The sequence below is a fragment of the Muntiacus reevesi genome, chromosome 20, assembly GCF_963930625.1.
Source record: "Muntiacus reevesi chromosome 20, mMunRee1.1, whole genome shotgun sequence".
In the NCBI taxonomy this organism is placed as follows: domain Eukaryota; kingdom Metazoa; phylum Chordata; class Mammalia; order Artiodactyla; family Cervidae; genus Muntiacus; species Muntiacus reevesi.
Genome location: NC_089268.1, coordinates 15445020 through 15461583, shown reverse-complemented (window position 1 = coordinate 15461583; position 16564 = coordinate 15445020). Strand labels below are relative to the sequence as shown.

General features: G+C 39.5%; 1 protein-coding gene across 1 annotated transcript in view; it reads left to right on the top strand.

Moving 5' to 3' along the window:
• The first annotated feature begins 9134 nt into the window (after positions 1–9134).
• The window catches only part of KIF6 (kinesin family member 6), a 396116-nt gene continuing 388686 nt past the window's right edge, over positions 9135–16564 (top strand). Inside the window, exons 1-2 of the mRNA XM_065913300.1 lie at positions 9135–9270; positions 13491–13600. Of these exons, the coding sequence (XP_065769372.1) occupies positions 9205–9270; positions 13491–13600 (176 nt within the window). The 5' untranslated portion in view covers positions 9135–9204. The remainder of the gene's footprint in view (positions 9271–13490; positions 13601–16564) is intronic.

Sequence of the window (16564 nt, the reverse complement as noted above, 5' to 3'; positions counted from 1 at the left end):
CTAGAGCGTCTGTGTGCTGCAACGAGAGATCTCATGTCTTGCAACTAAGACCCAACGCAGTCAAATAAATAAATAAAGCACTAGATGAAGAAACTCTGCTATGAGAGCCATTTTCTTCTCTTAAAAGTTATGCTATGTGTTGGTAAGCATTTCCTGAATTCTGAAATATGCAGGGAAACATATTCCAGTAAACACCCGGAGGAGATAGGACAGGGTGGGTAATTTACTTAGAAGAGAGGCATTCTGGAGCTATTTTTAACTCAGCCCATCCCTTGCTTCACTGGGACGCTGGTGAAACATTCAGGTTGTTTATGAGGAGCCTGTATATAAATACACAAGCAGTCATATTTTCCATTCAAAACTGGAGGCTTCACCAGCCTTGCCTCTGGGCCATGGTACTGTCATTTGCCTTCATATGCTACACTCTGTAATCCTGCGAGAGCCTGGGCTGTAATTCCATATGGCTGGCCACCAGCTTCCAGCCATAAGTGACTTTGATGTTGCTGCTCAAGGAGAGCCCCAGGAAAGCTGCAGGAAGAGGATCAGACAAAGCAGGAGGAAAGGGGCCTCTGCCTCTGAGCCAGAGTGAGATGAACCCGAGAGAGGTACCAGTATAACGTTGCAAATCTGCATCCACTGTCTGATAGGGAAAGGGAGGCCTTGCAAGTTTACCAATCCTGGTGATTCCCACTGCGATCTTATAAACCCAAGTGCTGGTAAAGTTTATGAGTTCCATTCTGCTCTGTATGCAGACATGGTTATGTTAATGAAGTTATGCTTTAAATTAGCTGAACATATTCTCAAAAGAAAATTCCTTGCTGAAATTATATATTACAGATTTTGTGGTACACTTACTCTGCAATTTAATGGCATGTTGTTATTATTCTGCACTTAATGAGTACCAGAAAATGTTCTATGTATTCTCCACTTGATTCAGAAACAAGGGAATAAACAGCTTTTTTATTCTGCCAGGTATAAGCAGATCTCTCTGATAATGACCATACTGACCATTCGTAAGACTGATGAACAAGAGCTCAACTGAAAAAGGGATTTCTAAGGAAGAAAAGCATCCACTACCAAAACTATGCTTTCTTCTTCAGCTTTCAATTCCTTTCCATGGAATCCTCAGTGAGGGACACTCAGGAGTCATGAACGAATCATGCCCAATATCCTCTCCATCATCTCCAAACACATTCTTAAGTTCTTATTATGGAAACAGCAGCTTTCAAGAGAGTAGAGAGAGAGTTTACATTGACTGACTTTTTATTCTATTAATAATGCTATTTACCAATAAGCAACCCATTTCATTACTCTTGCCTGGGAAACCTCATGGACAGAGGAGCCTAGCAGGCTACAGTCCTTGGTGTTGCAGAGAGTCAATCACAACTTACAACTAAACAACAACAACTAGTAAGCAGCAAAATTCTGGTTCCTTGTCTTGCCCCTTGGAGTGAGTTAATGGGAGAAGATCAAATACTTCTAATGGGAGAAGATCAAATACTTCTAATGGGAGAAGTCAAATACTTTCTGTCCCATTTGCGGGGACCCTACCACTTCTGTCTGAACATGCTTGCTCATCTGACACAAAAGAGGATTGTTGTGTCAGTGAAAGATTTTTGAACAAACCATCATAAATCCCCCAAAGTCACTGAATAAAACAGAAGGGGAAGTTTACTTCAGCTAGGTAATTTTATGTATGTATTCAATAATATCAAAATTACCAACCCTAAAATTTTAACCAGTCCCTCTTCAGACCTACAAAGAAGATTAATGCATTTTATAGTTGCAGTATCAACAGCTAAAGAGCTGGTTGAGAATTAGTACTAGGTCACAGTTACAATTTTTCTTAAAAAGCATACAATCAAACACACAAAACCCAACTAACTTGTTTACAGACTAATTCATTTCAGGCACAGCCTTAATTTCTTTCAGATTTGAGGCTTCTAAACCTTGGCTAATTTGCCTATGCAATTATATGTTGTTTTGACAACTGCAGAACTCAAGAATCTTTTGAACAATTTGAAGGGATCTTAATTCCCACATTTAAGCAAGTGGATAAGGTGCAAATAATAATACCAAGTATCATTCTACTCGCGGGAAAGACATTGTAACTTGGGGATTTAATCTCCAAACTTATTTAATACTCATTAGAACCATCTGTTTGAGATTTAAGTAGACCTGTCAGAGGCTCTGGGCCTGCCAGTTATGGATGACGGTTATACCAGGAAAAGAAACCAGAGGTTGCAAGCTGGGGACCCATAGTTGTGCTTTATTTAGGAAGCCTTGTGCTTTAACCATTTTAAATGTGAATGTTTTTAGTTGCAGGCACTTAGTCTCCAGATCACATGACTGCAGTCTATTGTCATATATCTATCTGTCTGACATGCTTACTCTATCAACCTGGGCCCAGGAGATGCAAGTTTGTAATCCCTGGTGTATCTCCTATACATATATATGTTGAAGTTTCAACTCTTGAGGAGATGTTTACAATCAAAAGAATACAGACCAGGAACTTAAGGTGGTCCATTGTTTAAGAATCTGCCTGACAATGCAAGGGGACGTGGGTTCAATCCCTGGTCCAGGAAGATCCCACATGCCTCAGGGCAGCTAAGCCCGCGCCCCCGCACCACAACAACTGAAGCCTAGGCATCTAGAGCCCATGCTCCACAACAAGGGAAGCCACCACAATGAGAAGCCTGGGCACCGTAACTAGAGAGTTACGATTGCCGCAACTAGAGAACATTTGCACAAAGCAACAAAGACGCAGCACAGCCAAAAATAAATGTATAAATAAAAACTAAAAAAAAAAAAAAAAGAAGTCAGAATCTTTCGGGTACTGAGCATGCACCCTAGAATAATGATTTTACATTCATGGCCACATGTGATCTTTCCAACTCAGTGACATAGCTATTTATTATCCAATCCATCCTCATGTATTGGATGAAGTAAATGAAACTTAAAAACGTAAGTAATCCACCCCGTGTCACACCCTTAGGTATGAGAGAAGCAGGATCTGAGCACATACTTCCTCCCCATCAATGCATTTGATCATGTGGCCGGGTGCTCAAGACAAGACGTGCCCATTTCTGTATGCGGCACCCATAGGGATCTCTCTGAAACTCACAACATTTCTCCATGTCAAAGGTCTCTTACCTCTCTAGCCAACCTAAATTCCATGATTCAACACTTAAAATGAGCTCTTTTGAACGCTTTTGGCTTCCTGGCCTCTTGCATCACACCATCTTGGTATAATGCCCATTATTCACCTGGGGCAAACACATAGCATTTTCTCTCTGTCCTATACCTTCAACCTCTCCTTCTGTATTGGTTTCACCCTCATATACAAACAAAAGACCCTTCCTTCCCACCATGTTCCTCCAGCTTTCACCCTGTGTTTTGCTTCTGTGCAACCCTTTGCCGGTTTCTGGAAAGGCAGCCTCTCAGCGGCCTCCACTTCCTAGCCTCCCCTTTACCTCCCAGCTTCCTGTAATCTGACTTCTGACCCCATCACTCTATTGAAGCTGCTGTCGAGGTTACCAGTGACCTTCTAATTGCTAAACTGCAAGGACATTTTTCAGGGCATCCTCTTTAGTATCCAACACCATTGGACACTTCCACTCTTCTCCCGGTTTACATGTGACAGTGTCTGCCTTTCTGTCTCAGAGCATCACTTCAGCTGTTCCTCCAGTCTCCTGTGCAGTCTCTCTTACACCACCAACCATAACTGTAATGTTTGCAGCCTTCTTCCTTGTGAATAACTAGATCACTTTCTGGGGAAAAAGAAAACAACCCTGGGATGACTCCCCAGTCCGTATTTTCAGCCACAGCTTCCTCCTAAAATTTATCCAGTTATGGACGGAGGTCCCACAGGTACTTGAAATTAAGCATGTCCTTGACTCGTTATGCTCCTCTTTCCTGCTGTAATCTATATTACCTGTCCAGGTGAGTTACCTGTCCAACTGCCCAATCTTTCCAACCTCCCCCCAAGCTTTATTATGGTATAATCAAAAAATAAAATTGTATTATATTTATAATATGATATATTATAAATATAAATATTATAAATATTTATATTATTTATAAATAATATTTATAATAATATTTGATATTATTAAATTATTAATGTTAATTAAATATTGTAATTCATTAATATTAATAATTAATAAATATTAATCAATGATATTTAATTTAAAATAATATTTGTAATATTTTATAAATATAATTATTATAAATATAATATAATAAAATTGTATTATATTTAAAGTGCTCGATGTGATGATTTAATATTGGTATACATTGTGGAATATTTACCACAGTCAAGTTAACACATTCATCACTTCACATAGCTACTTTTAAATTTTTTTGTGGTGAGATCACTTAAGATCTATTCTCTTAGGAAAATTCCAAGTATGCAATAGAGTATTATTAGCTACAGTCACCATGCTGTACCATTATGGTCCTCAGAACTTACTTATCTTATAACTGAAACTTTCACCAGCATCTCCCCATCCCCCACCCCACCCCAGTCCTGGGTAACCACCATTCTACTCTGTGTTTCTATAAGTTTGACTTAAAAAAAAATCCATATATAAATGATACCATACAGTGTTTGTCCTCTGTGTGGCTTATTTCACTTACCTTCATCTATGTTATTACAAATCATGACTTCCATCTTTTTATGGCTGAATAATACTCCATTGTATATACACATGCCACAACACCTTTGACCATTTATTTCTGGGTGGACAAAGGTTGTTCCACTTCTGGGAATAAACCTGAAGGAAATGAGACCAGTATCTTGAAGAGGCATCTGCATCCACATGTACCCAGCAGCATGATTCACAAGAACCAACATATAAAAAAATGTAACAGCCCAATCTTGAGTCATTTCTCCCTTTCCACTTAGCACCAGGTGAAAAAAACTCTTAAAATCTGTTTCATAGTTGCTTCTCTCCTCTTCTCCAGCCTTGCTACTGCCATACCTGTTCATTCCCCATTCTCTATTTTTCATTTTGGTTTTTTTGCTTTTTTATACTAGTTTACATACAGTATAATTTACCCTTTTAAGTATATAGATAGTTTTATGACTTTTGACAAATGTACATAGTAATGTTGTTGTTGTTCAGTCACTAAGTTATGTCTGACCCTTTGTGACACCACAGACTGCAGCACACCAGGCTTCCCTCTCCTTCATTATCTCCCAGAGTTTGCTCAAATTCATGCCCACTGAGTCAGTGATGCTATTTAACCATCTCATCTTCAGCCTCCCCCTCCTTCTCCTTTTGCCTTCAATCTTTCCCAACATTAGGGTCTTTTCCAGTGAGTTGGTTCTTTACATCAGGTAGCCAAAGCATTGGAGATTCAGCTTCAACATCAGCCCTGCCAGTGAATATTCAGCATTGATTTCCTTTAGGATTGATTGGTTTGATCTCCTTGCAGTCCAAGGGACTCTTAAGAGTCTTCTCCAGCACCACAATTCAAAAGCATCAATTCTTTGGTGCTCAGCCTTCTTTATGGTCCAGCTCGCACATCCGATTATGATGACTTAAGATGTTACTGTACATGTAATAAAAACTAAAATCAAGATGTGAAATGATTCCATCACCCTCCAAAAACTACCATGCTCATCTGTAGTCAATCTCTTTCCCTACCCCCAAGCCCTTGGCAACCACTAATTTGGTCAGTGATTCTATCCCTACAGTCGTGCTTTTTCCAGAGTGTCATAAAAATGGAATTTTAAAGTGTGTAACTTTGAGTCTGGCATCTTTCACTCAGCATTATAAATTTGAGGTTCAACTATGTTGTTACAGTCATCAGCAGTCCATTCCTTTTTATTGTGTGGACATACCAGTTTGTTTATCCATTCAGCAGCTGAAGAACATTTGCCTTGTTTCCACCTTTTGGCAATTGTGAATAAAACCATGATAATCATTCCTGTTTACCTTTCTGTGTGAATATCAGTTTTCAATTCTCTTAGGCAAATGCTGAGTTGTAGGATTGCTGGGTTACATGGTAAGTATATATATATATAATGTTATATTTAAGAAACTCAAAAGCTGTTTTGTAAAGTGGCTGGTCCATCTTGCATCCTCTCCTGCTATGTTTGAAAGTTCCAACTGCTCTGCATCCATGCCAGTTCTTGTTGGTGCCAACTTATTTTCTTTTTTGTCATTCTAAAAGGTTGTGTAATGGTGTGTAATGATTGTGTTTTTAATTTTTATTTCATTATAATTATGTTGAACATCTTTTCATGTATCTGCCACCCTTATAGTGGAAAGTGTCTGTTTAAATCTTTGACACCCTTCTTTATAAAAATAAATGGGGTAGTTTGTTTTCCTATTTATTATTAGGTTTGAAGAGTTTCAAAATATTCTGGATACGAGGCCTTTATCAGGTATGTGTTTTGCAAGACTGTTCTCCCAGTTTGTGGTTTGCCTTTTCATTCTCTAAGAGTTTATTTTTAAACCTTTTTATTTTGAGATAATTGTAGATTCACATGCAATTGTAAGAAATAATGCAGAAAGATCTGGCATCCTCTTCCCCCAGTTTCTCCCACTGGCAACACCTTGTGTAACTATAGTACAATATTATAACTGAGGAGTGAACGTTGATACAACCCCTCCATCTCATCCAATGTTACTAAATGTTCCAGCTGTTTATATGTAGCATGTGTGTGTGTCCTCCTGTGTGGTGCTATCACATATGTAGATTTCTGTGACCACCACAGTCAGGATAAAGAACAATCCATCACAAAGATCCTTTTATAGCCACAGCCACCTCCCCCTACTCTGCCTCTCTGACCCCTGGCAACCACTAATCTGCTCTCCATCTCTATAATTTTGTCATTTCAAGAATGTTATATAAGTGGAATCATACAGTATTTGACTTTTGAGTCTGATTCCTTTCCCTCAGCATAATTCCCTGGAAATTCATCCACGTAGTTATATGTGTCAGTAATTTCTTCATTTTAATCGCTGACTAGTATTCCACAGTTTGTCTGGCCATTCAGTGGTTGAAGGACATATGGGTTCTGTCCAACTTGGAGCTACTATGAATGAAGCTGCTATGAAGACTCATGTTCAAGCTGCTATGAACACTTTCTGGTTTTTTTTTTTTTTTAATGAAAGAAAGTGAAAGTGTCAGTCATTCATTAGTGTCTGACTCTTTGAGATTGCATGGGCTGTAGCCTGCCAGGCTTCTCTATCCATGGGATTCTCCAGGCAAGAATACTGGAGTGAATTGCATTCCCTTCTCCAGGGGATCTTCCCCACCCAAGAATCGAACCTGGGTCTCCTGCATTTTTTTAACATTTAATTTTATATTGGAGTATAGCCGATTAACAATACTGTAATAGTTTCATTTGGACAGCAAAGGGACTTAGCCATACATATGCTCATGTATAGATTTTTGTGTGAACATGTGTTCATTTCTCTGGGATTAATACTGCATTTTATAATAGCCGCATCTTTAGTTTTGTAGGAAACTACTCAATGGTTTTCTAGAGTGGTTGTACAATTATCCACAATAGGTTTTGCACTTCACATTCCTACCAGTAATACACAAGTGATTCAGTTTCTCTATATCTTTGTCAGCATCTTGTTTTGTGGCTATTTTTAATTTTAGCCATTCTGATAACTATGTAGCAATATCTCATTGTGGTTTTTTAACATGTATCACCTTGGTGGATACATGTGGAACAACTTTTCATGGGTTAACAGTGTCTTTTGAAGACTCCATCTTTTCTTTTTATTATTTTCTTATTTACTTCTTTTCCAGATTTACTGAGATACAATTGACATATAAGCTTAAAGTATATGATGTGATAAATTGATCATGCATATATTGTGAAATGATTATCACAATAAAGCCACTCAGCAACTCTATCACCTCACATAATTCCTTTTTTTCCTGGTAAGAACATTAAAGATTTACTATCTTAGCAACTATATAACCAAAGTTTCCATGCTGTACGCTAAGTCCCCAGAACTTATAACTGGAGCTTTTTACCCTTTGGTCAGTATTTCCCTATTTCCCCCACGTCCTGGCCTCTGGAAACCACCATTCTACTCTCCGTTTCTATGAGTTCAACTTTTCTAGATTCCACATGTAAGTGAGACCATACAGTATCTGTCTTTTCCAACATATTTCACCAAGCATAATACCCTCCAGTTCCATCCATGTTGTTAAAATGGCAGGATGTCCTTATATTTTTGGCAGAATGATATTCATGTATACATATACACCCCCATTATAGATATAAAACATAATATATAAAATAACATTCATATATATATATCACATTTTCTTTTTCCATTCATCCATTAGTGGGCATTTAGGTTGGTTCCATATCTTGGTTAATATTTCTGGTGCATTTGGGAAGTGCAACTATCTCTCTGATTTCAATTCTTCTGTATATATACCCAGGAGTGGACTTGCTGAATCACATGGCAGTTCTATTTTTAATGTTTTAAGGCCCATGCACACTGTTTTCCATAGTGACTGTACCAACTCACATTCCCACCAACAGTGCAGACCAGAGCCCATCCTTTCATGACAGGACTATTGCCTGGGAAATAGTCCCCCTTCCTCCAGTTTTGGCCTCTTCCAAAATAGAACTAGGTAAGGTGCCCTTCCACAGGACTCGGCTTTATCCCGTCTTAACTTGTGATTTCCCATTAAATTTCTGTCTCCTTCATCAAACTCTAATCTCCAAGTGGACACAGGAAGTTTTTGCTTAGCTCAGAATCCCCAGGCAGTACATTGCTGTCACAAATCAAGTGCCATCTTTTCAATAAATGAAAAATAAAAAACAGAACTTCAGTGCTAAAAAGAGGTGTTGGCAGAGAGAGAGAATGGATTAGAGAACGGGCAAGGCATAACGGTTGTCACCCCATTAACCACTCTCCAGTCTGGCTTTGGCTCTAAGCCAGGTGCCAGACGTGACCACGCGCACGCGCAGCTCTCTCCGCGTGGCCCCGCCCAGTCCTCGGCCCCGCCCCCGTCCTAATCCCTCCCTCCGGGCCTTCAATTAGGGCCAGCAACCAATTAGGGAGAGGAGGCGGTCCTGGTTGGCGCGGTGCTCCATGGGTAGTGTCCCTAGTTACTGTTGCCAAGGCTACGGCTTGCCTGAGGCAGCGGGAGTCAGAAGTTTTGGGAGCCAGTGCCTGAGAGAGGTCAAGGGTCAGTGCAAGAGCCGAGAAGGAGATGGTGAAGCAGACGATCCAAATTTTCGCCAGGGTGAAGCCCACTGTCCGGAAGCAGCAACAAGGGGTACGGGTCGGAGCAGCACGGGCGCCGGCGCGGCGGGGCCTCTCAGGGGAGGGGGCGGCACGCGAGGGTCCCCGGCCCGGGTGAGGGGTTCGGCGCCCGGCGCGGGATGCGGCCAGGCGTCCAGCGCACTCGGTTCTAGCACTGGAGCAGCCCACAGACGCCAACACTTTGCTGTCAGGGGGCGCGGACAGACAGGCACTCAGCCCGTTTCCATCCGACGCAGACCTGCGGGCCCTGATTAACCTGCACGGAACCACCTGTGTACTCCGGGACACACGTGTTCACGCAGCTGCAGACCCGTGCACGCACATGTACATCTGCGTGTATGCGTGATCATAGGCTAGCCTCAGCTGTGCGCCGTTATTGCACTTTTCTCGAACAGTCACGCAGCTCTGCCCACCCAGATGCTTTCAAGCTTCTGTTTCACCCTCGGGCAAAACGTGCAAGCCAGAGATAGTGTCTACACAAGTCTAAGATGTTACGGATGATAGATACAGATAAAGACACGCAAAGTCTACACGGTGGTTCTCGCGCAGTGGGCCCTTAGGGTTTTTTGACTATATTGTCATTCTGAACATAAACGTTGACATACACTCGTTGCAGATGTAAACAGGTATGTATGCAACTTACACAAAGAATGTACATACCTTTTATTCTGAAAACATTAACTGAGCGTTTACTTGGCGTTTCCTCAAGGATGCTAAGCTCAGAAGTGTACAAAGGAGGCTAAGGCATGATCCTACTCTGAGCAGAAATACTTGGAATGCTCGTCAGATGTTTCAAAACATTGTTTTCTTTCCTTGGGAAGGAGCGTATTCATTCTTACCACTTAGATTCTTTGTCTGCATTATCCCTGAGTCTCATGAAAACCCTGCAAGTCTGATGTTTTCCTCATTTTATAGATGAGGAAGCTGAGTCTCAAACAGGTTAAATAATTTGGCTCAGGTAGCCACCTGGTGAGTGGCAGAACCCTGATTTTAATTAAGGAGTTTTTCATTCCAAAGCTTTTGGGACAAAACCTTTCTGCCTCAGAAAATAAGGATATAGGCAACGGCCATCTGAGTCATATTCATGAGTCTCTGGAATGGGTATATTTTTAATAATATTTTATCTCTACTCCATTATCTACAAAGAGTGTATGTATATATGTAACAACATTTGCAGTTGTCTAGTCATTAAGTCGTGTCTGACTCTTTTGTGACCCCATGGACTGTAGCCCACCAGGCTCTTATCTCCATGGCATTGCCTAGACACAAATACTGGAGTGTGTCGCTATTTCCTTCTCCAGGGATCTTCCTGACCCAGGGATCAAACCAGTACCTCTGTCTCCTGCATTGGCAGGTGGGTTCTTTACTACTGAGCCACCTGGGAAGCCCATGTAACATCATGTGAAGTGAAAGTTGCTCAGTCGTGTCTGACTCTTTGCGACCCCATGGACTATAGAGTCCATGGATTCTCCAGGAAAGAATACTGGAATGGGTGGCTTTTCCCTTCTCCAGGGGATCGTCCCAACCCAGGGATTGAACCCAGGTCTCCCTCCTTGCAGGCGGATTCTTTACTAGCTGAGCCACAAGGGAAGTCCATGTAACATCATAGCAGCTCATAATTTAAGATTTGCCTCATGCAAATTTATATATTTAAAACAAGGAGAATATAATGTCTTGTCATTGTTTTCATCTTCAGTCTTTTTATTCATGGAATACGGTTAGGAAAAGATGCATGAAAACACTCTAAGTGTGGCATTTAAAAAATTTAAGGACTATAGAGAATGGAAAGCAACCATTGAGTTTCTTTCCATTTTTTCTCCTCTTACATTCAATTACAAGGTTTTTTTTTTTTTAAGTACATCAAATATAAAAATTAGCCCCACACCCACATTTTCCCCCATACCCACCCCCAGATTCTTAGCTAAAAATACTGAACCTGTCTATATTGACTCAGCAGTCAGAAACAGGTGCTTGGATGTGATCATGTGACAGGATGGATAGAGGTGGGACCGAGGTGGGGAGTTGATAGAGAACGTTGGATTTAACATGAACTTCTTTCCTTAAAGTGCAATCTTTGTATTTTTTAAATGTGCCTTCTTTTGCATTTCTTCCATGAGATCCTGTGGAGTGTCTTGTTTGCTACTCCATGAAATATTTTTAGGTATCATATTGTACTTTAATAATGCCAGATTCTTACTGAGTTGCAACATTATGCCATGTACAGAAAAATCACAGAACACAGATGAACGACTTTTGAATTAGTGTATCCCTACCCTTCCTTAGAAATCCCACTGTTAGCACCCTGTTCTTTTGCTCCCAAAGATTGTGTGGTTGTTTCTCTGATTAGATATACCCCTTGTAGCATTAAACTAAGAGTGACTCAAAGGTTTTTTTTTTTTCTTCACTTTGTGGCTCTGTTACTTCATTAATCATACTCCCTGAGACCCTATAAATTAAATGATGATAATTTATAGATTAATATATTAAAAGATGCATAAGATGACCCTCTGTGATAATTTTAACAGTAGCAGTGCTTTTCATTTGCATAGTGCTTTGTATATTTTGAAATATCTTCATATTCATCCTTGCATTTGGTTTAATTGTCTCCTATTAAAGAACAGCTCCATCTCAAGTATTTTTATGACTAACAGTAGAAAGCCAGTCTATTAGACTAAACAAGTTTTCTTGTTGTGGACTTAATGCCTCAAAGAATGGCTTAATGAGAGGAGTGGAAAGTCACTGTTCCTACTCTGTTAATAGTTATTGGCCCTTTTTGTCTTCTGAGTACTGTTACAGGTTTTTTAAAAATGTATGGCATCCCTCACTCCTGTACACTTTTTTGTCTTAACTCACCCTTTCACTCACCTGTCTAACCGTTAACCTTTTTAAGAAAACAATATAGTGCCCTATAGAATATAATTTTTAAATGTCTCTTGAGAAAATCTAACCAGAAAGCCTTGGACCTGATGCCATAACTTTCTATGAATAATTTTATTTTACAGCATGACTTTTCTTACATGAATTCCTCACATTTTAAATGAGAGAGCTCAATAAAAATCTGCTTAGGAAAATTATTCAGACTTTCTGGAGATTTAGGTAGGCTTTTTACTTATTTCAGAATATGACTTTCCCCCCATAATCAAGCATCTAAATGGGTCTTAAACAGGAAGTATTGCTTGTTAGAAAGAATTTTATTTCTTGGTGAAAGACAAGAAGTCTTTTTTAAAAACCTCTAAACCTAATGACTAACATTTTTTATGGTGCATTACAAAATGCTTCCATTTCCATGACATCATTTGATCCCCACAGCAATCTTGTAATGGAGGCGATTCTGTTTTCTTCATCTTATGTATGTACTGAGATGCTAAAAGTGGTGACTGGTCACACAGCTGGTAAATTGAGATCAGTGTTAGACCCAGGTCTTTGGACATCAAATTGTAGACTTCTGTTTATTCCCTATGATCTGTTTATAGGCTGGACTCTTGCTTTTCCTGGACAATAAGTAAAGGGGTAGATAACCAAGAAGAGAATCAGAATATTACAGTTGTAAAGGGGGTTGGTTAAGACTCTTCATTTCCCTATCTGCTTAAAGAGGTTAAGTGATTTCTCTCAGTTCATTTTCTAATTAGTGGCTGAACTGGGAGGAGAACCTAGAAAATGACATCAAAGATGTGAATTACATGTGTCTTTTGAAACCACATGTCTTTTATCAAATGCTTAAATATGTCTCATGGAAACTCAGACTTCTTTGAACATAACTTGAATTAGAGCATTCTTGTGAGCTCTCTGAGAAGGCTCAGACCCAGGCCTTTCATCTCTGTGTCTAGCATTTTGTAAATGCTGAGAAATGCTTATTGGTTGTAGTAAAATGTTAGTTTCTGGCACATAATTCCAAAGCAGTACTTAGAGAATATGTTGTTGTCAGGGCTATTACTTTCTCAACAATGGAGACAGACACTGAAAGACTCAAATTTGAGTATTAGATCATTCAAAGAGGATCTGAGCTTTGATCAGGGATTGATTTAGGTTTTATTTTTTGTTCAGTTCCATATATTTGTTTGAGTGTGCTCCGAGTTTAAACAGGAAAATTATCCAAGTTGTGTTATGTTATGACTTTTTATCTGAAAAGTACAGTTGTTAAAATACTATTACAAAACATATCATAATAACATGGTCATTGTTCAAGTTGTAATTTTATCATTTTATATTCATTTATTGTCTTCATATTTGCAGATTTATTCCATAGATGAAGATGAAAAATTAACACCTAGCTTGGAAATCTTATTACCTCGTGATTTGGCAGATGGATTTGTGAATAATAAGCGAGAAAGCTACAGATTTAAGTAAGCTCTCCTTTTCTCATCTTCAGTTCTGTTTTACTATTGAAGTGACTCTTGTACTGCTTTAATATCCACTGTGAAATCATTGGTATCATTTCTTGGGGAGAATGTAGTACAGTTCTCTATCTTATCTAGTAACTAGAATTCTAGTTGTCTTTTCACTGCTGTGCCAAGCATTACAAAGGGGGTATATTTCTGTATCCAACAGGGTATCCTAAGATCCTACCCTTTTTAAAAAAAAAATTACATCTGTTTATCAAGTGTTATCTTTTCCTTTTTGGCCCACTTTTAGGACGTTTAATGCATGACTAAAATTTATTAAAGATGACAACTTAAGGAACAATCTATATGCTGAATAGGTGAACTTTCTTAATAACATAAAAGGTATAGTGACCTCACATGTGACCTCTGTGCCTGTACTGTCTATGGTACCAGCCACTAGCCACATGTAGCTCCTAAGCACTTGAAATGGAGCTAGTCTGAATTGAGATGTGCTGTGAGTATGAGATATATCAAGGGTTTTTGAAAGAGTGCTCTGAAAAAAGAATATAAAATAGCTCAATAATTCTTTTCATATTAATTACATAGTAAAGTGATAAAATGTTGAATATATTGTACTAAAATATATTATTAAATTTAATTTCACCTGTTTCATTTCAGTTAAAAAAATGTGGCTAGTAAATATTTTAAATTACGTATATACTCATACTTATGGGTTGCATTTTATTCTCTGGCACAGTGTTGAACTGCAAGATTCAGGGGAAAAGCGACATTCAGCCACTCCCGGATTGTCATCAGTGCCTTTGGTCCAAATACTCTCCTGATAGGCAGGCCTTGAATTTGGAGATTACAGCCATTCCATACTGTCTTTATTCTCCAGTTTCAGATGGCATAATTTCTTTTAATCCCCACTTTTAATTTCTGGAGAAGTTTGAGCCCAAGTTAAACCCATATTTAATCTCTGGGCCAAATGAGAAGGGAATAGCTACCCACTCCAGTATTCTTGCCTGGAAAATTCCTTGGACAGAGGAGCCTGGCGGGCTACAATCCATAGCATAACAAACAGTTGGACACAACTGAGCGACTATGTATGATCCTGCTGAAGGCGTCCTAATTGCTCTCTTGTGTTCCTCTCTAGACTGTTCTGCATGGGCCTTAATTTGAGACTGCTCCTGCTCTTGCCCATGGATAGAACCACCTCAGATACTTTTTTGTGTTTCTCTCTCTCTACTTCTTGTTTCTCCTCCCTCCTCTTGATGATGATGATGATGATGACGACGACTTTGTCTGATAAAGATTCTCTTCGGTCTTCACAACTCCCCCCTTATGTCTATCATGGTTATCTCTCCCACCCCCTCCACCCCATCTGTGTCTTGTGTCGCCTTTCACAGTAAGGACAGCAGAACGACTAGCCATGGTTGCATGGTGAGGTGGGTCTAACCTTGTCTTTGTGGCTCCTCATTGCCTTATATTCTGTCCTTTAAGGAGTAACCTTATAATACACGACTTACTTTTCTGAAGGGGACATTCTCCCATTGGTATAAGCATGCAACATACCTTACTAGCTATGACTTAATGACAGCTGGGCTAGGCCTGTCTCCACAAAGTCACAATTTCATAAAACATTGTATTCAGCTTGATTCTGTTTGATTGCTAAGAAACAATTGGCCATGTCCCTGTCTTTTGGCCATTTCCAAAGTATTCTGTATGTTATGCAGATATAAACAGTGTATTTTCACATAGGCTTATCAAGTGCCGTTTGTTTATTTTTAAATCTCTTGATCATTCTTCCTAAACATCTGAGTTAAAAATCTTTATTTTATTTGATGCAATAAAGTAAGATTTATTTTCATAAGAAGATGTCTGATTACATTGCTGAATGAATTAAATTCAGTTACAAATAGAGTGTGTAGTATGATCCATATACATGAAATAAGATTAAATTTGGAAAAGTAAAATTAAGGGATTTTTTTTTTCTTCATGAGCTTCCCAACATCCATTGAGCTTTCCAATTTCCATTATGTTATCCCCACAAGTCAGAGAATAGGAATAGCTTTCAATTTGTGTCACCTATAGGATGATAGAAACAAAAAAATATTGGCTTTAGTATTTAAAATAAAGAAATTAGGAAATCATGTATGTTCAGAGATAAAATATTTAAGCATTTTAAAGGCTGTTTTCACCCAAGAAAATTTGTGCAGTCAGTGAATCTGTATTACCCATCCACTGTGTGCTGCTTTCATGGAGGGAATACAGCAAGGAATGCACCAAATTTCTGCTCTCAGGTGCTTGCATTTTAGTGGGAGAAGATAAATGGGCAGTGTGTGTGTGTCAGAAAGCTTGAGTACCATGGAGGAAAATACGTTAAGGGAAGGGGAATAAGGATTGCCGGGATGAGGGGCAGCAAACTGGAGGCATGGCTGCAGTTTTTCACAGGGGCTTCAGGGAAGGTGAACATGTTAACAGAAACTTGAAGAAGGTAAGGAAACCAGACACTCTGCTGTGTGAGGAATGGGAATTCCAGGATCAGGATAGAGCAAAAATGAAGTTCCTGGGATGAGAGAGTGCCTGACTTGCTTGAAGAAGCACAAGGAATGTGTGTGGCTAGAGGAGAGTGAGCAAGAGGGCTGGAGGGAGACGAAGACTAAGGGGCAGCAGAGTGGCCAGGTCCTTTGGAGCTTTTCCCGAGGTGCTCAGGGAAGGTAATGGAGGGTTGTGAAAAGAAGACTGGACTAATTTCACTTATGTTTTAGCAGGATCATTCTTGCCAACGTGTAGATAATGGACTGTAAGGGGGCCAAGGGACGCCAGGCAAGAAATTATGGTTGCTTGGGCCAGAGTAGTAGTGAGTGGAAATGTTGAGAAGTAATTGGGTTCTGCTGCATGTATTTTGAAGGTCAGGCGAGCAGAGTTTGCTGATGGGTTGGATAGAGTATAATGGAAAGAGAGGAGTCAAGCATATATTCT